Source organism: Dendrobates tinctorius, unplaced genomic scaffold, assembly GCF_039654945.1.
Source record: "Dendrobates tinctorius isolate UK_male_01 unplaced genomic scaffold, ASM3965494v1 ptg000016l, whole genome shotgun sequence".
Classification (NCBI taxonomy): Eukaryota; Metazoa; Chordata; class Amphibia; order Anura; family Dendrobatidae; genus Dendrobates; species Dendrobates tinctorius.
In genome coordinates, this window is record NW_027361684.1 from 17906947 (window position 1) to 17926946 (window position 20000).

The 20000-nt window shown below is 45.1% G+C and overlaps 1 protein-coding gene across 1 annotated transcript in view; it reads right to left on the bottom strand.

The window, feature by feature from the left end:
* Positions 1-19041, bottom strand: part of SLC13A2 (solute carrier family 13 member 2) — a 149301-nt gene extending 130260 nt beyond the window's left edge. Inside the window, exon 1 of the mRNA XM_073565534.1 lies at positions 18853-19041. Coding sequence (XP_073421635.1) covers positions 18853-18954 — 102 coding nt within the window. The 5' untranslated portion in view covers positions 18955-19041. The remainder of the gene's footprint in view (positions 1-18852) is intronic.
* Positions 19042-20000: the final 959 nt, after the last annotated feature.

The following is a 20000-nucleotide window of genomic DNA, read 5'->3' on the forward strand; positions in this document are numbered from 1 at the left end:
GGATTCCTGTATAGTAACAGCAGAAATCTGACTCCTAACACTGTTTGCGCATTTTAACCTAGTTTTTGTTAAAAAATGACAGTGTAATTCCTCATGTGTTGTTGTTCGTCAGGATTGCATTTACTTCATTTTCAAATATGCTAAGAACAAGATTTTTTATTAAGTCCTGATACCATAGAATTCAAATATGGGGTACTTAGTTTTTCTCATGACTTTGTGTGCATCAGTAGATATGCCATATTATCACACATTTGTACAACAAGTAAACTCATTTAACTGGTTTACATTGTATTTTGGTAATATAGTGTGTGAATATCTGCATACTTGTATAAATATATAGTGGGTGTAATTATTACTTTACAAACTCTGGTACAATGCACCCACATACTGTGAAAGGCGTGCTTCGAAGAAATGATGCTTATAAGACAATTATCTAAATGAAAAATAAATGAAAATATCATCATCCTTATTGTAATATTTCGTGGGCTTCTACACTATTATACAGCATTGAATCATTTCACACCCTCTTATATGTGAGCATGTCTGCTGGGAAATAATACTGGTGTATTGACTATGCCCAGGGAAAATCACAAGTTTCCATTTAATAATTTACAGTCTATTGATAAATAGGGCACTAAGTGACAAACAACTTCTTTATGGCTATTCCTCTGCTCTTTAGTGTTCAAGGTCACAAACATTTCTAAAAAGATAAGTAATATGCAAATTGCCTCTTCAGAGAGGATCTCTATAGCGTCACGGGTGTAGGAAGCAGCAATCTTGCAAGTCATTATCGACCCTTTAACAAATCTTGCAATATGACTTAGGAGAAAAGCCTAATCAGAATCTCAACTTGCAGACATGGTGTTATGGGGTATGCCCCTCATCTGAAGAGGCAGGGCGAATAAGCCTCTTTACATTGGCATGCCAGAGCCGGTATATCACTTTCCACAAGGAATCCAATGTATGCTGCTGGAGAAAATAGCGCAATAGGGTCTTATCCGAGAAACAAATGATTGAAATTATAGCATTGTACTCACCAGATTGAGCCACAAAACCGGCTTGTAGAGATATCTGCTGCAGAAGATCCACCGGTCCACTCGTGACCAACTGAAGATAAAAAAATGGGTAGATTGTAGATTTAATCTGCGCTGCTGAATCATTCAAGGTCCTAAACATGTAGCCTTTCAATTGTGGATTTATTCAACGCGTTTCAAAGTACACGACTTCTTCATCAGGAACACCACAATGTTGAAACGCGTTGCATAAATCCACAATTGAAAGGTTACATGTTTAGGACCTTGAATCATTCAGCAGCACAGATTAAATCCACAATCTACCCTTTTTTTTACTCTCCTCAAGGAGAAACATTATCCCTTAGGCCTCTTTCACACTTCCGTTTTTTACAATCAGTCACAATCCGCCAGGTTTTGAAAAAAAAGGATCCGCAATTTTCTTTTGAGGATCCGTTTTTTTCCCCATTGACTTCCATTCTCGCTCTCTCTCTCTTTCTCTCTCTTTCTCCAGGCAGCGATTCCTTTAAAATTCTTCATTTGTCGGATCCGTCAAAAAAACGGACGGGTGCCATCCATTGTCATCAGTACTAAAATGGATCCGCCATCCGTCGTTTTAGCGGATCTTGACTGATGCAAAAAACTGAAGTGTGAAAGAGGCCTTACAGGATTAGGAATAATTGTGTTACATTATTTCTAATTCTGTTACTTAATGTGACTCTAGCATGGATTAACAGTAAGGGGGTGTGTCTTGAAGGGGGTGTGGTTTTGAGGGGGTGTGTCTTTAAGGGGGCCCCGTTTAAAAGTTTGCTATGGGGCCCAATCAGTTCTAGTTATGCCCCTGGTTAAAATGTTATTTTTGTGGGCATATAGGGGGAAGCAGGAGATAATAGATATTTTGTGGAATGCAGTACAACAGCACATAATGGTGGTTGCAATTGTTCAGAGACTCAAAAACTGGTGACAGGTTCGCTTTAAACATTGTCTTATGTCTTTGCTTTTGTAAAACAATAAAAGTTTGATAATCTTACTGAACTTTTGTACTCCTAATTCCTTGTAGAGTTTTGTTTGTAACTCAGTCAATACAATCAAATTAGTTAAGCATTGATAATTTTATATTTTAAGTTGCTGACCCAGCACCACATGGTATATAGCCCAGCCACACATGGTATACAGCACCCAGCACCACATGATATATATAGCGTCCAGCAAGACATGGTATATAGCGCCCAGCTCACCTGGTATATAGCGCCCAGCACCACCTGGTATATAGCGCCCAGCACCACATGGTATATAGCGCCCAGCACCACATGGTATATAGCACCCAGCACCACATGGTATATAGCGCCCAGCACCACCTGGTATATAGCACCCAGCACCACATGGTATATAGCGCCCAGCACCACATGGTATATAGTACCCAGCACCACATGGTATATAGCGCCCAGCACCACATGGTATATAGCACCCAGCATCACCTGGTATATATAGCGCCCAGCACCACATGGTGTATATAGCACCCAGCACCACATGGTATATAGCACCCAGCACCACCTGGTATATAGCGCCCAGCACCACATGGTATATAGCGCCCAGCACCACATGGTATATAACACTCAGTACCACATGGTATATAGCACCCAGCACCACATGGTATATAGCACCCAGCACCACCTGGTATATATAGCACCCAGCACCACATGGTATACAGCACTCAGTACCAGATGGTATATAGCGCCCAGCACCACATGGTATATAGCACTCAGCACCACATGGTATATAGCACCCAGCACCACATGGTATATAGTGCCCAGCACCACATGGTACAGTGGGGCAAAAAAGTATTTAGTCAGTCAGCAATAGTGCAAGTTCCACCACTTAAAAAGATGAGAGGCGTCTGTAATTTACATCATAGGTAGACCTCAACTATGGGAGACAAACTGAGAAAAAAAAATCCAGAAAATCACATTGTCTGTTTTTTTTTCATTTTATTTGCATATTATGGTGGAAAATAAGTATTTGGTCAGAAACAAAATTTCATCTCAATACTTTGTGATATATCCTTTGTTGGCAATGACAGAGGTCAAACGTTTTCTGTAAGTCTTCACAAGGTTGCCACACACTGTTGTTGGTATGTTGGCCCATTCCTCCATGCAGATCTCCTCTAGAGCAGTGATGTTTTTGGCTTTTCGCTTGGCAACACGGACTTTCAACTCCCTCCAAAGGTTTTCTATAGGGTTGAGATCTGGAGACTGGCTAGGCCACTCCAGGACCTTGAAATGCTTCTTACGAAGCCACTCCTTCGTTGCCCTGGCGGTGTGCTTTGGATCATTGTCATGTTGAAAGACCCAGCCACGTTTCATAATCAATGCCCTTGCTGATGGAAGGAGGTTTGCACTCAAAATCTCACGATACATGGCCCCATTCATTCTTTCATGTATCCGGATCAGTCATCCTGGCCCCTTTGCAGAGAAACAGCCCCAAAGCATGATGTTTACACCACCATGCTTTACAGTAGGTATGGTGTTTGATGGATGCAACTCAGTATTCTTTTTCCTCCAAACACGACAAGTTGTGTTTCTACCAAACAGTTCCAGTTTGGTTTCATCAGACCATAGGACATTCTCCCAAAACTCCTCTGGATCATCCAAATGCTTTCTAGCAAACTTCAGACGGGCCCGGACATGTACAGGCTTAAGCAGTGGGACAAGTCTGGCACTGCAGGATCTGAGTCCATGGTGGCGTAGTGTGTTACTTATGGTAGGCCTTGTTACATTGGTCCCAGCTCTCTGCAGTTCATTCACTAGGTCCCCCCGCGTGGTTCTGGGATTTTTGCTCACCGTTCTTGTGATCATTCTGACACCACGGGGTGGGATTTTGTGTGGAGCACCAGATCGAGGGAGATTATCAGTGGTCTTGTATGTCTTCCATTTTCTAATTATTGCTCCCACAGTTGATTTCTTCACTCCAAGCTGGTTGGCTATTGCAGATTCAGTCTTCCCAGCCTGGTGCAGGGCTACAATTTTGTTTCTGGTGTCCTTTGACAGCTCTTTGGTCTTCACCATAGTGGAGTTTGGAGTCAGACTGTTTGAGGGTGTGCACAGGTGTCTTTTTATACTGATAACAAGTTTAAACAGGTGCCATTACTACAGGTAATGAGTGGAGGAAAGAGGAGACTCTTAAAGAAGAAGTTACAGGTCTGTGAGAGCCAGAAATCTTGATTGCTTGTTTCTGACCAAATACTTATTTTCCACCATAATATGCAAATAAAATGAAAAAAAACAGACAATGTGATTTTCTGGATTTTTTTTTCTCAGTTTGTCTCCCATAGTTGAGGTCTACCTATGATGTAAATTACAGACGCCTCTCATCTTTTTAAGTGGTGGAACTTGCACTATTGCTGACTGACTAAATACTTTTTTGCCCCACTGTATATAGCGCCCTGCACCACATGGTATATAGCACCCAGCACCACATGGTATATATAGCACCCAGCATCACATGGTATATATAGCGCCCAGCACCACATGGTATATATAGCGCCCAGCACCACATGGTATATAGCGCCCAGCACCACATGGTATATAGCGCCCAGCACCACATGGTATATAGCGCCCAGCACCACATGGTACATAGCGACCAGCACCACATGGTACATAGCGCCCAGCACCACATGGTACATAGCGCCCAGCACCACATGGTATATAGCGCTCAGCACCACATGGTATATAGCGCCCAGCACCACATGGTATATAGCGCCCAGCACCACATGGTAAATAGCGCCCAGCACCACATGGTATAAAGCCCCCAGCACCACATGGTATATAGCGCCCAGCACCACATGGTATATAGTGCCCAGCACCACATGGTTTATAGCGCCCAGCACCACATGTTATATATAGCACCCAGCACCACATGGTATATAGCACCCAGCACCACATGGTGTATATTTACCCGGTAGCAGCCTCCCTCCGTTATACTCAGTTACCTCTCTCTCTGTCTCTTGCAGCCCCTGGCCGGTGCTTGTTCCATCTTCTCATCTCAGCAGTGTTCTTCCTGCTTTCAGCGTCCACGTGGTGCTGCTCATTACGTATGCGCATAGGTAATGAGCGGACGCTGAAAGCAGGAAGAACACCGGAGATCTGAAGATGGAATAAGCACTGGCTGGTGGCTGCAAGTGCAAGAGACATGCATTGCTAGGGGAGGAGTTGTAGTTAATTTCACTACCCGGGTAGCGCCGATTGGAGCCGGGGACCCGGGACCCTATATGGGCCGGGCCCCAAAGCAACCGCTTCGGCTGCTACCCCGGTAGTTACGCCACTGATTTTAACCCCTTCATGACCAAGCCTATTTTGACCTTAATGACCAGGCCATTTTTTGCAATTCTGACCAGTGTCCCTTTATGAGGTAATAACTCAGGAATGCTTCAACGCATCCTAGCGATTCCGAGATTGTTTTTTCGTGACATATTGGGCTTCATGTTAGTGGTAAATTTAGGGTGATAATTTTTGCGTTTATTTGTGAAAAAAATGGAAATTTGGTGAAAATTTTGAAAATTTCGCAATTTTCACGTTTTGAATTTTTATTCTGTTAAACCAGAGAGTTATGTGACACAAAATAGTTAATAAATAACATTTCCCACAAGTCCACTTAACATCAGCACAATTTTGGAAACATCATTTTTTTGTTAGGAAGTTATAAGGGTTAAAAGTTGACCAGCGATTTCTCATTTTTACAACAAAATTTACCAAACCATTTTTTTTAGGGACCACATGACATTTGAAGTCACTTTGAGGGGTTTATATGGCAGAAAATACCCAAAAGTGACACCATTCTAAAAACTGCACCCCTCAAGCTACTCAAAACTACATTCAAGAAGATTATTAACCCTTCAGGTGCTTCACAGGAACTAAAGCAACGTGGAAGAAAAAAATGGAGATTTTAAATTTTCCAGCAAAAATTTTCTTTTAGCATCAATTTTTTCATTTTCACATGGGCAACAGGATAAAATGGATCCTAAAATTTGTTGGGCAATTTCTCCTGAGTACACCGATACCTCATATGTGGTCATAAACCACTGTTTGGGCGCACGGCAGGGCTCAGAAGGGAAAGAGCGCCATTTGACTTTTTGAATGGAAAATTAGCTCCAATCGTTAGCGGACACCATGTCGTGTTTGGAGAGCCCCTGTGTGCCTAAACTTTGGAGCTCCCCCACAAATGACCCCATTTTGGAAACTAGACCCCCTAAGGAACTTATCTAGATGCATAGTGAGCACTTTGAACCCCCAGATGCTTCACAGAAGTTTATAACGCAGAGCCGTGAAAATAAAAATATTTTTTTATTCCTCAAAAAATTATTTTTTAGCCAACTATTTTTTATTTTCACAATGGTAACAGGATAAATTGGACCCTGAAAGTTGTTGCCCAGTTTGTCCTGAGTACGCTGCTACCCCATATGTGGAGGGGAACCACTGTTTATGCACACGTCGGGGGTCGGAAGGGAAGTAGTGAAGTTTTGAAATGCCGACTTGATGGAATGGTCTGCGGGCGTCATGTTACATTTGCAGAGCCCCTGATGTACCTAAACAGTGGAAACCCTCCACAAGTGACCCCATTTTGGAAACGAGACCACCCAAGGAACTAATCTAGATGTGTGGTGAGCACTTTGAACCCCCAAGTGCTTCACAGAAGTTTATAATGCAGAGCCATGAAAATAAAAAAATATTTTTTTTTCCACAAAAATAATTTTTTTAGCCCCCAATATTTTATTTTCCCAATGATAACAGGAGAAATTAGAACCCCATAGTTGTTGTGCAATTTTTCCTGAGTACGTTGATACCCCATATGTGGGGGTAAACCACTGTTTGGGCACATGTCAGGGCTCGGAATGGAGGGAGCACTGTTTGACTTTTTGAACGCAAAATTGGCTGGAATAAATGGTGGCGCCATGTCACGTTTGGAGACCCCGTGATGTGCCTAAACAGTGGAAACCCCTCAATTCTATCTCCAACCCTAACCCCAACACTCCCCTAACCCTAATCACAACCCTAATCATAACCCTAACCACAACCCTAACCCCAACACATGCTTAACCCTAATCCCAACCCTAAGTGTTATGAATGAGTCACCGGAGAGGTTGGTAGCTAGCGGATTGCAGACCCCTGATTCTATTCACAACAACTAACAGTAGCCGTGGGGTGTTCCTACGGTGGTCCTAGACACCTCGTTCACAGCCGGGGAACTAAATAAACCTAAAGAAAGAAAGGGGAAATCTAAACTGCACCAGAGCAGACCCCAAAGCAATAGACAGCCCCCAACATGTATTGACGGTGAAAACAGATGAAAACACAAACACAGACAGAAAGATAGGCTGAGCAAACGATGGGGCCCTCACTAACTAGATAGGACAGGAAAGAAAAGCTGCTGTCTGCAATCACGCAAAAAACCCTGCCAAAAAATAATGTCCAACACGTCTGATAGAAAAAGCCCCGAAGTCACTAGACTTCAAAATCACTATATCAGCACTCAGGTATATTCTGAAAACAGAGCAAAGAGATCAACTGATCAGAGACAAAAATGGAGTTCAGCCAGTCCCAACCAGTAAACCAGACAAAACCTCATGGAACAATAGCAGAGCAAAAACTTAGCTTTAGTAGACAGGACTAAACTGGAGGCCAGAGCTCAGAGCAGAGAGGATCACCAGCAACCCAGCAGGGCGTCGGCGGCCTTATATCCACTCAGAGATTCCGGATGTCCAATCACACTCCACCTGTTCAGATGACAGGTTTTTCCCATCCAAATCATTTTCACTACCTCCTTTCACCAGCAGAGGGAGTTCATCGGACATCAAAGGTGAAGGAGAAAATGAGCTCATAACACCTAAGCCTAACCACAAGCCTAACCCCAACCCACCCCTAACCCTAATCTTAACCCTAATTCCAACCCTAACCCTAATTCCAACCCTAACCCTAATCCCAACCCTAATTCCAACCCTAACTCTAATCCCAACCGTAACCCTAATTCCAGCCGTAACCCTAATTCCAACCCTAACCTTAATTATAACCCTAACCCTATTTCTAACCCTAACCCTAATTCCAACCCTAACCCTAATTCTAACCCTAGCCCTAACCCTAACCCTAATGGAAAATTAAAAATATTTTCTTTATTTTATTATTTGTCCCTACATATGGGGGTGATAAGGGGGCAGTGATTTACTTTTTTTTATTTTGATCACTGTGAGAGTTTATCACAGTGATCAAAATAAATGAATGAATCTGCAGCGTTGCAGATTCGTGCGGGCGCACTGAGCATGCGCCCGCCATTTTCCAAGATGGCGGTGCCCATGGATAGAGACGGCGGGACACCGGGATGGCCAGAAGGATGTCGGAGGCACCGTGGAGGGTGAGGGGGGGATCGGAAGGTGGGGGGAGTGGAAGGAAGGGGAGGGGGGCAGATTATTTTGGCAGCTGCCGATCGGTGCTGTCAATCGGTGGCGGCAGCCGACCGGCGCCTCCAGTCGGTGGGAGGGGCTGATCGGTGTCTCCAGCCATGGCAGATGCTATTACAGCATCGGCCATGGCTGGATTGTAATATTTCACCAAATTTCATTCGTGAAATATTACAATCGCTCTGATTGGCTGTTTCACTTTTGACAGCCAATCAGAGCAATCGTAGGCACGTGGGGGCTAAGCCACGCCCCCTGGGGTTAACTTTGAAGGGTCCTCTGTGTGCGGATCAGGTGACCTTTCAGTGACCCCGGTCACCCGACCCGCAGGGGGGGCTTTAAATTCATGATGCCACACAGGCGTCACTGGTCATAATGGCACCGGTTTTCATGACGCCTATGTGGCGTCATTGGTCAGGAAGGGGTTAATTGCTCCCACATTGTATGTAAACGAGAATGGTTCGGTCCAATAGGCATCCTCCCTGCAGAATCTCTGCCTCCTCTCTGCTCCTAATCACCGACCTCCTGCTTTGATTGATGTGGATGACACATCCATCATCATTCACGTAGCCCAAGCAAATGTCACACCTGTGCCCATGCAAGTGCGTTGTGCTCTGCCCTACTGCGAGCAGTGTACAAAATATCACTGCTTAATCGCCAAGCGTAAGTCTGAGTCCAATGTACCAGAAACTTTCACCTTCATTGTTTTTATCCCTGCTATCAGAAATGCCAGGAATGATTTTGCATGGTGCTTGCGCAGTGATGCGCGCAGTGATGTTTTATTTCTCTTCCCACAGGTGCGAGATTTCATTTCACAAAGTGGATGATGCAGAACACATCATCTACATCAAAATCAAAATAACTAGATGTGAGTACAAAAAAAGGAGATAATAATAAGAGAGAAAAAAAAACAGGGACAAGGCGCAAATAATTCCTGAGTGTGTGCCATCTTTCATAACTGAGGACTTGGAGGTTAGGTCCCAGTCTTTGGAAATTATTAACCTATCTGACTATGTGTTGTCTCTCCCGGAGATTTCTGTTTTACAAAATTGTCTTAAGCCCCCGTTACACACTGCGATATCGCTAGCAATATCGCTGTAAAGTCACCGATTTTGTGATGTTGCAGCGATATTGCTAGCGATATCGCTGCATGTGATACTTACCTCCGACCGGCTCCCCCCGCTGGTTATCGCTGATCGCGCGAGAAGCTCCTGGACCATTCCTTGTCGGCCACTTCCTCCGGCGCTTCCTGCTGTGACGACGAGCGACGAGTGGACGCGGGCAGGAGGACGCAGGATCGCCGCGTCTGACAGGTAAGTAGCGATCCCCGACCCCTGCGATGTCGCTGAGGAGATCTGCCTGTGTGGCAGCTCACTAGCGACCACCTAGCGATGTACAAGCGATCCTAACCGCGTCATATCGCTTGTCGGGATCGCTGGTACATCGCTAGGTGTAACGGTACCCTTACCCTTGTGCCTACCCACAGAGTTGATAAATTTAATCTCATTAAAGATCTTTATTCTGCAGAAATTTGACATTCCAGGTGATGTACAGGAAACCTGACATTATGCAGACACTTTCGGAAGATGATCGGCAAGTATTTACAGATCTACTTGGACTTCTTGAAGAGAATCATTCTACTTCTACCAGAACACCATTTACTCATAGAAAAAAGTCTACAAGAGCTCCTTCTTTCTCAGTTGTTCCTGCAGTGAAGATATTTTTTGAACTAGTCAAGCGGGATATTCTGTGCATGTCTCCTCAGGTTGGTACATTACCTAATCTCTCGACAACTGAGAGACATGCATTATTTTCACTTAAAAAGCAACAATGCTTTCCTTATTAAGGAGGCCGACAAGGGTGGCAATGTGGTTCTTTGGCCTACCCACATGTACTTAGAGGAAGCCAACAGGCAATTGGGCAACTCCAGGTTTTACCAGAAGTTGCCCTCTGATCCGACATCTGTCTTTTCGACTAAATTCCATTCTTTACTTATGAAAGCCGAACAGTTGGGTATTATCAGCTCTAATGAGAAAAAATACATGTGGGTAAAACATCCTATAATTTCCACCTTTTATATGTTGCCAAAGATCCACAAGAATACCAACAAGCCGCCCAGTCGGCCTATAGTATCCAGCATTGGGAGCATATGAGAAAAAGCCTGTGGTTATGTGGATTTTTTTCTACAACCACTGGTACTAACCTTGCCCTCTTTCATTATTAAGTAGGAGTGCCTACTGGTCAATTCCTCAGAATTAGACGAAACTGTACTCTTAATCATGATTTTCTATCTCAGGCTGGCAATCTTACACATCGCTTTTTACAAAGGGGTTATCCCAGAGGATTATTTCTTCTGCTTTTCAGAGGGCTAAACAGCAATATCAGATTTCACTGCTTTCTCCACGTGTACATGAACAAGATCCTTATCTAAGGTTCATCACCGAATATAACAACAGTTGGCATCAGGTGAGAAATATACTTACTAAACATTGATCAATTCTGACCACCGATTGCCAAACCTCAGTGGTGACAAATTCACACCCCCTGTCACATCTAAGCGTGCACCAAAACTGTGTGACTTGCTCACTAGGAGTCATTTTTCACGACCTACGTATAAGTTGAATAGGTGTGTTTCTTTGAAGGGATCATTTCCATGTGGAGATTGCAATGTTTGTCCATAAATGGACCCGACACGGGATGCTTTTTCTAAATGCTCTGGATTTGAGGAGATATCCCCTTAAATCATATATAAATTGTAAAAGCAGGGATGTTATTTATGTGATTATTTGTCCATGCAGGAAAGTTTAAGTTAGACAAACTTCACAGGAGCTACGTAAAAGAGCTCAAAAACACATCTCTACGATTCATTTAGTGGCTTCTGATCAGAAAAAGGGCAAGGCTTTGTGTGGCGCCCCTGAGGCTCGGTCGCCACAGAGGTACTGCACCTTCTCCTAAGGTGTAGTGCCCCACCATCCAGGTAAGGTGGGAACTCCTGTCCACGCTCCAACACTCGCATTCCAACACAACAGAGTAGTTCAGCAAAACCACATTGCGGTTCCTTGCTCAGAGGGTAGCAGAGCACCTTTGGTGGTTCCCTGCTTGGAACACTAAACGTGCTGGGAGGCGGGTGGAGTTCGAACATATAAAAGAGTGGGGAGGGTTAGAATTACAGGTCAGACCGTGAGGTCAGTCTGTCAGAGCAGTCTGACAGGAGGTTGGAGAGAAGGAAGCCACTTGGAGAGGAGTGGGGATCCCTGGAAGAGGGATGGAGGAAGGAGTGCTGCAGCTGCCTCAGTGACCTGAGCCAGCTGGCACGGGAAAGGAAAGAAGGAGAAGGACATTGAACTGTAACCTAAGCTTCTATAAGAAAGAGAGATTAGTACGGAACGAAGGAGCAACAGAGAGGACGTGGGTTAGAGGAAGAACCCTGCCTAGAAGTTCTAAGCGCAAGGCTGGGGCCCGGTCCCCGAGGTTGTATGAACACTTATGGTTCTGCAGCAGACACCGGTGGAGTAGTCGGCTGTACATGCACTACTCCCATTTAAGACTTGGGGCACAACAGCACATGGATAGTGAGCCGGGACTCAGGAGAAGGGAGTCCCTGAAGCAGGCTACAGCTGTCTGCCATACAAGTAGAGTTCTTGGGAACATCTGTCAGGAGGAACTCCAGGGTAACTCAGTACTAGGAGATCTTCACACTTAAAGGCGCTATAGAGGAGATGTTCAGAAAGGTACATGTTGGCGGAGTGTTGGAGGGGAGCATTCCATCTTGCCTGGAGGTTGACTGAGTCTCTGACCCGGAGGACGCGGCCCGGAGGCAGGCACCTGTGTGTACTACAGACTGTGAGTAAAGCTTTGGAACTACAAGCCCTGGTGTCCTCCATTCATTCTTGTGCTAACACACTCAGCACCGCTACATCTGGGTACCAGCTTCCACACCGCCTGCACCTCTCCTCATCCATTACACCTAAACTGCCCTGGGGCTACAGCTCCGCCTGTGGGGAGCTTCATCATCATGGTTGCAACACACCACCAGCCCCAGAGGATCTGTATGCAGCGTCGGCATAACATCTCACTTGCCGAACACCACAGGTGGCGTCACGAACTATTCATTAAGCTACATTACAAACCCCCCATTGATTTGGGCGCCCAGGGCAACGGTCCGGGTCACCGCTGCTGTAACACGTTCCGCTGACACCGGCCCGGCACCGAGTACCCCACGGCGCTGGGAGGGCGACCCAACTTGGTGTCACGAACAGGATGATGAGACCCGATGCCATCGGGTTCTGTGTGCCTAAGATTTGTTGGACTTAAATCTTTTGAGAATGTGCAGAAGACCCAATTTAATAGACTGTAACATGAACATCAAAAATGGCCGCTGGCGCGGAGAAGAAGGGAGTGAAGATATGGGAGGTCCTAGGAAAAGACCGCAAACAGTCTTGGGCCTCCCCTGCCTGAATTACTATGTGACAGCGACATGGCCCACCCCCCGAGGGGTTCGTATACTGGCTTGGTATGGAGGCGCTGGAAGAAGACACCGCCCCAAGAAGGAGGGGCAGAAGCCAGTGGCGGGAAAGGGGCCGAGGCAGGAAGAACGCCATTTTGGAGAGAGACGGGAGGAGGCTTGCGGAGCGCGCAGAGGTTGAATCGGATCTACCCGGCGCCATGGCTGAAGGCTCCGACCCCGTAGTGGAGATGAACCGCCAGCAGCTGGAGGATGAAATTGCCCAGCTGACGTGCCGTCTGCAACTGAGGCAGGAAGCGCTATGGTCACTGAACTGGCAGCGCGTCCAGGAGGGGCCTACACCTGCGGTACCCGCTACACCGGTACCCGCCGCTGCTGCACCAGACTCCGTGGGGCCTGCCGCCACCATCATACCACCGGAGGAAGAATTATATGAGGTCCCGGGAGCTGAAGCGGAGGAAGAGAAACCCCCGTCCGGACCTGACGCGGCTGCGCAGGTCCCTACAGAGATCCCCGCGGACCCGGAGCCACTGTTAACTCCACCGCCGTCCCTGGTGTCCCACCGGGCAGCACCCACCGCCACTACATCTGCACCGGAGCAGAAACCACACCGCCAGGAGGCCCCAGGTACATCTGAAGCCCCTATACCTGGGAAGGCCCTGGGGTGCACCACGGTTGCAGCGGCTGGCCAGGTCGTGCTAGATCTGGTCTGGGACCGGGATACCTGTCCCCGGGGGGAAACACTGAAACAGCTGACAGTGGCGCCGCGGTATAAGACCAACCTAGATCGGTCCCAGGAGGAACGGGAGGAGGATGAGAACTGGGCTAGTTGTCAAGCTACCATCCGGCAACTGGCAGCTGAACACCAGGAGAGAGAGCAGCGCCGGCAAGCGGTACTAGGCCCAGATTCGGACCGGAAGGAGCGGGTCCGTGCCAGTCATTACGGTCCCAGAGATGCGGCAGGTTAGGGCCAGGTCCTGAACGTGAATCATGGGAGGGGGTTCGGCTTTATCCATGACCCTAGCCGAATCTCCGATCTGTTTTTCAACCGGAGAGACGTGAAACCTCATTTGAGAAAAGTGCATCCTGCTAGGAACCTGAGCCCGGGAGATTATGTGACTTTCACCAGACATGAAGGATTGAGAGGCTGGTACGTGATGAACATTAGGCGAGTCCCGGAGGATCTCATCCAGACCTGCAGGCAGAAACCATCTACTGCCCCCATTTGCCAAAGTGTACCAAAGGTACAGAAAACCACAAGCTTCACCCCACTGGAAGAAGAGTACTTGAGTACTGCCCATGCGTTCCTTACATCTGGTAGCAGTTCCCCATCAGCTTCCAGAACCCCAGGAGGGGATCACCATTAGTAAAGCTTCAAAATAACTCTCGTTACCCAGGAGGGTATTTACCACCGTTGTGCATTTTGGTTTTCCAGAGTTGCCCTGTTTTGATTGGCAGCGATTCTACATTTGGAACTGTGGAGATCATGGATGCTGTATGATCCAAAACTGTCATTGTAAATAGTTGCACCTCTTTAGGTGCCCTCTCTTGGTTTTACATAGGACACTTTTCGAAGATAAAGCCCTGGTGTCCTCCATTCATTCTTGTGCTAACACACTCAGCACCGCTACATCTGGATACCAGCTTCCACACCGCCTGCACCTCTCCTCATCCATTACACCTACACTGCCCTGGGGCTACAGCTCCACCTGTGGGGAGCTTCATCATCTTGGTTGCAACACACCACCGGCCCCAGAGGATCTGCATGCAGCGCCGGCCTAACATCTCACTTGCCGAACACCACAGGTGGCGTCACGAACTATTCATTAAGCTACATTACAAACCCCCTATTGATTTGGGCACCCAGGACAACGGTCCGGGTCACCGCTGCTGTGACACGTCCCGCTGACACCGGCCCGGCACCGAGTACCCCACGGCCCTGGGAGGGCGACCCATTTGACGCATGTGGCTGCCCATTTTTTGACCACACATTGTGGGTCCCCTTCTAATCTTAAGATTATTGGTCATCAAAAGATCATTTATAATGGTAGGGGTGGCAACAGTCTCAGGCGTCTTTTACAAATGGAGTCCAGATGGACTTTTGAACTCCAGAGTGTCGCTCCTGCTAGCCTCAATGAGGAATTATTATTTACAGGTTTTTTGGGTTAAATATTTTTGCTTTAGTAAAATCAGGATTGATGTATCCATATTCATTATATATATGTATTTTTTCTTGGCCAGGTTATTTCGGTGGAGTGGCAATAATCTTCTCATTTCACATCAAGATTCTGAATTCCGGATTTATCTACCCACGTGACTCTTTTGTCAGGATGGAGAGCTTCCATATAGACAAAGACTTTGATATCCATCTAATAGTCTTAATCTTTACAGGACTTTGTCAAGGACTAATGATTTGTCGGTTTTGGTCACAGGCTCCACTTTTGAGAGTGAAATATTATTATGGTGACTTACTCGGAGTAGAATTGAAATATATAACTTTCACATGGCTTGGACTTTTAGGGACCTTTCGGACTTGTTACTTGTCCAATTGGATGGTTTGGATATCTACATTCTACCGTTTTCTAAGAGTACATTGGGGGACCTTTTATATATCCAATTGCATTCCACTATTTTCAAGAATTCTTTGAAATGTCTCACATATGTTTGACAACAATGATGAACTTGGCATTCAAATGCGTGAAAAAATTAATTCCATTTTATTGGCATCCAGATAACATGTATTCTAAACATTTTCGGTCCAACACAGGACCTTCATCAGAGAATTGTCATAAGATTTACTGGATGCTGCTTTAGTAGCTATGTATTTTATATAGCGCTAATGTGTTGTGACATACGTCGCCTCTGCTCAAAGCAATACATACCACACACCTGAAGGGGCCTCCGTCGCCGTGCCATCCCATAGCGACGTATGTCGCAACACATTGTTATATTTCGGACTGGATACCCTACTTGTGCACCTCCTACGGATCTTCTGAATTTTTGAGTGCCTTGCTGTTTACTACTACTCACATATGGTTTGAGACTGTTTAGACCTATTTTGAATGCATGATATGGATGTATTTATATTTTTCCATCTTTCATTGGACGTGTCATATAATTCCTTATCAAACTAGTTCTCTTATTATGCTTGCTTGCCCTTTTGACATATATGGGATACTTTCCTCCTTTTTTTGTGATTTTTTTGATCATCATATTTCACCAATAAAATATCATCTGCATCTTTTATATGTTTCTTAGTCCATTTGAAAGTTGATGATTGTCATCTTGTATATTCAGGGATTGAATTTCTCACATTGTTTGATAATATCATCATTATCTCTACTCTATTTGGAGATAGATTTGCTTGCCAATTGAATGGCTTTCTAAATTATATTTAGTTTAACATATGATGATTATACAACAGAATGCATGCTCAGAGAATCTTTTTCAGCTGTGAATATCGTTCCTTTTTGCGCATGCACCATATATCGCTACTTTTCATTTTGACATCAAACTTTATCATGTCGTTTTTGTATGTTCTTATTTTTTGCTTATGATTGGCTTATATACCTGATCTATGTCCCTTAAGGAAAAACCTATATTTATAAATATGGTAACATCAGTCTGGGTGTATATATATGTATTGCGCCTACTATTTTTACTTCATTGCGCCTGCGCCATACAATCATTGGTGCTTAATTGTGGCTTGTCACGGCAATGCACCTGCGCAAGCTTATGTTCGCGAGCGCCTTGAATTATACATTGCGCATTATGCACTTTAGCCTGCTCTTTGATGTCTAGTAAGCGGATCCTTTCATATAGCAATAGACATCAGTTGATCCCCATATCTTCGTGGACTATTTTTTTCATTGCGCATGCTTAATAAAGTCATCATTGTTTAAGTGAAGTTGGGTACAACAGTGCTTTTTGTTCAATTGCGCAGGCGCAGCAAGGTCATCATTACTCATGTGAAGTTTAATATAATAATGCGCTTGCGCAAACTCATATCGGCATGCATGCTGTAGTTCAGTATGCTGGATGCCATGCATCCTCGCTCACCTCTTGGTTACTGTTGGTGGGACATTCTCTACACACTAGAAAAACATTTGGACTCATTTATTTGCGCTATATGTTTGTCTATTTGACCCGGTACAGACTTCTCCTGACAAAGCTGTCTTGCACAGCGATACGCGTGGGATTCTCCCATACATCCCTGTGGCATGTGATTGATTGTCTATTTGGATTTGATGATGTCTCATTTCTTTTGAGCTACCTGGGTAGCTACTATTAGATTTACCTCCCTTTCCATGAGCTTTTTGCCTCCTATTAGAGCTATTGGTAAGCTGCAGCTGGTGTTTTTATTTTTGAAACACTAGCATATATATATATATCTTTTGTCTCTGTTTTTGACATCCATATCATGCAATTCCAAACTTTTGTAGGCTTTCTATTAGGTGACTATACAGGTCCAGCCTTATAGGATTGTGCATCATGGTTAGTCATTAGTATACTTATGTCTTAAAGGGGGAGATTAATTAATTTTGCTGTATTATGAAGCAATGGTTGTGGAGCTTTATAATATCACTGCCTTAGGCCAGGTTCACATTGCGTTAACACAGCCCGTTCAACGCATAGCGTTGATGGGCTGCATTAGTGCTATAGCATAACGCGATATGCGTTATGCTATACCGCTAGCGCAGATGCTTAATCTGCGCTAGCGGTGACAGAGCCTCAGACGCTACAGCCCGTGTCCAAGGCTCCGTCACTGAATGATGGCACAGTGCGAACGCGTGCCGCTTTACGGCATGCGTCGCGATGTGCCTGACAATGGAGGGCAATGGCAGCGTTAACAAACTGCATTACACCGCGTTATACCGTGGTGTAACGCAGTCCGTCTAACGGACTGCTAAAACGCAATATGAACCCGGCCTTATACATATGTTACCATTGTTGGGGGGGTGTTTGGATTATCATGCTGTATCCTGCTTTTAGATGTTTTTAATGTTGTTGTTTGTCTTAGGTTTTTGCAATAAAAGATTTTGAATGCATTATAATATATCAGGTGTGCACGCCAATTTTGTTTGGTCTTTTTTCTCCTTGTTTTGTAGTCATGTATTCCAACAAGGTGTAGCACCCTATTATTAGTATTTCGTTATGGGGGTGCATCCTATTCTTTATATATTATATACTGAGCATAAATTACACACAGGTGGAGTTAATTTGCTAATTATGTGACTTCTGGAGGCAAGTGGTCACTCAGGATTTTATTTAGGGGTACCAGGACAATTTTTCAGATTAATATTTTAGAAAACCATGTATCATTTCCTTTACACTTCACAAATACTTGCTGCTTTTTGTTGGTATATCACATAAAAACCCAAGAAAATATATTTAGGTTTGTGGGTGTGCCGTGAAAAAAAAGAGGAAAAGTTCACACGTTATGAATATTTTTCAAGGCATTGTATGTGCTTACCGCTGAATGGTAGAAGCAGATATGCAGACGTAATGTGGGATTTCTCAAATGCACAGATGCTGTCAGTTCACAGCACTTGTAAACTTCAAAGGTGGACTGTCCGGCATTAGAAATGAACATCTTTATTAATGCACTATTAAAAAACATTACAGAGAGGTTCCAGACACATAACATGCCAGTTTTACCCAAGCAAGTGTATGGAACCTTTTTAGAATATTTCTTAATCGTGCAACGATAAAGAAGAAATATTCTAATTTCAAATTCCAGACAATCTAACTTAGAGTTTACCTCTAGGTATGTATAATGCCAGTTGCATTTTTTTGTGAATGCAAGATTTTCATATGCTGATTGGACAAGATATAACTGTGTTGTGTATACCGGAAGACAAGCAAACAGCATAATGTCTTCCTGACGCAAGATAATATAGCAGAGCATAGTTCTTAACGAAAATAGTACTTACGGTTGCTTGCAACACCAGGGGCAATGGAAGAAGAAGAATTGGGAGCAGAAATATGATAAAGTATTTTCTGTTTGCTAGAATCCATTTGCCAGCGGACCCCATATTGTTGGAAAATAGTTGTACTAAAGGGAAGACACGTCTCCGGCATGTATTAATACAGAGAGAAGCTCCTATGTAATTGTGGGTGTATCATTAGCCCAACACTATACTTATCTGCCTGAGAGGAAGGCGGTGACATCAGGAAGACTATATGGTAATCACTCCAGGAACAGGTAACAAGTCTTGTGAGAAGTTAACTGTTTTTTGGTCATAAACCACTGTCAATAATTCTTAGATAATTGCCTATACTGTGTACTCTCTAATCCTTCTGTCTTCCTTATCAAATAATTCTATTTAAAGTTTAGATTTATTAGTAGAGTGGGTTTTAAATACAGAAAATAGTGCCAATGTTTCTAAGTAGCCTACATTTTTATAGCTAAAGCATTTAGCAAAGACGTCCAACGTATTGCGACTCTATAGCTATGACGCTTCAGGGATTTGGCAGCGTCCGAGAGTGGACCCTCTGAAACGCGGAACTGAGAGCCCCAGGGCAAGCATGCCAGGTGGAACCGACCCCTATACAGGGACCATTAGGGGCAGGCTGGCGGGGGTCAAACACCGCGACAGCTGGAACCAAGAGGGGGGGCTCGAAGGACCGGAGTGGCCACAGGCAGGAGCGGGATACCGGACAGGAACCAAGGTACGGGACTCCATGCAGTAAGCGCGGGGAGAGGCACAGAGCGGTTTAGCACCAGGAACAACTAGGACGACAGACGGACAGCAGACAGGAGAACTGGACAGGGAGCGGGACAGACACTGGAAGACGGAACGGAGACGGAGACCAGAGGGAACATAGGCTGTGGAACAAGGGCCAGGCAGGGCGGAAGACAAGCAGGGAGGCAGGAGAAAGCACACAGTGGCAGAGACAACAAGGCTAGGACTGGGGAACCAAGAGACAGAGGCAGAGACAATAGACAAACTATAAGCGGCCAGATCAGTGCAGGTAAGGCACACGATAATCAGGCATCCTCCCCATATGGAAGACGCCTGATATATCCCCTGCTGGCAGGTGGTTGACTGGCCGAGATCCGGCAGCCGCCCACTGCAGG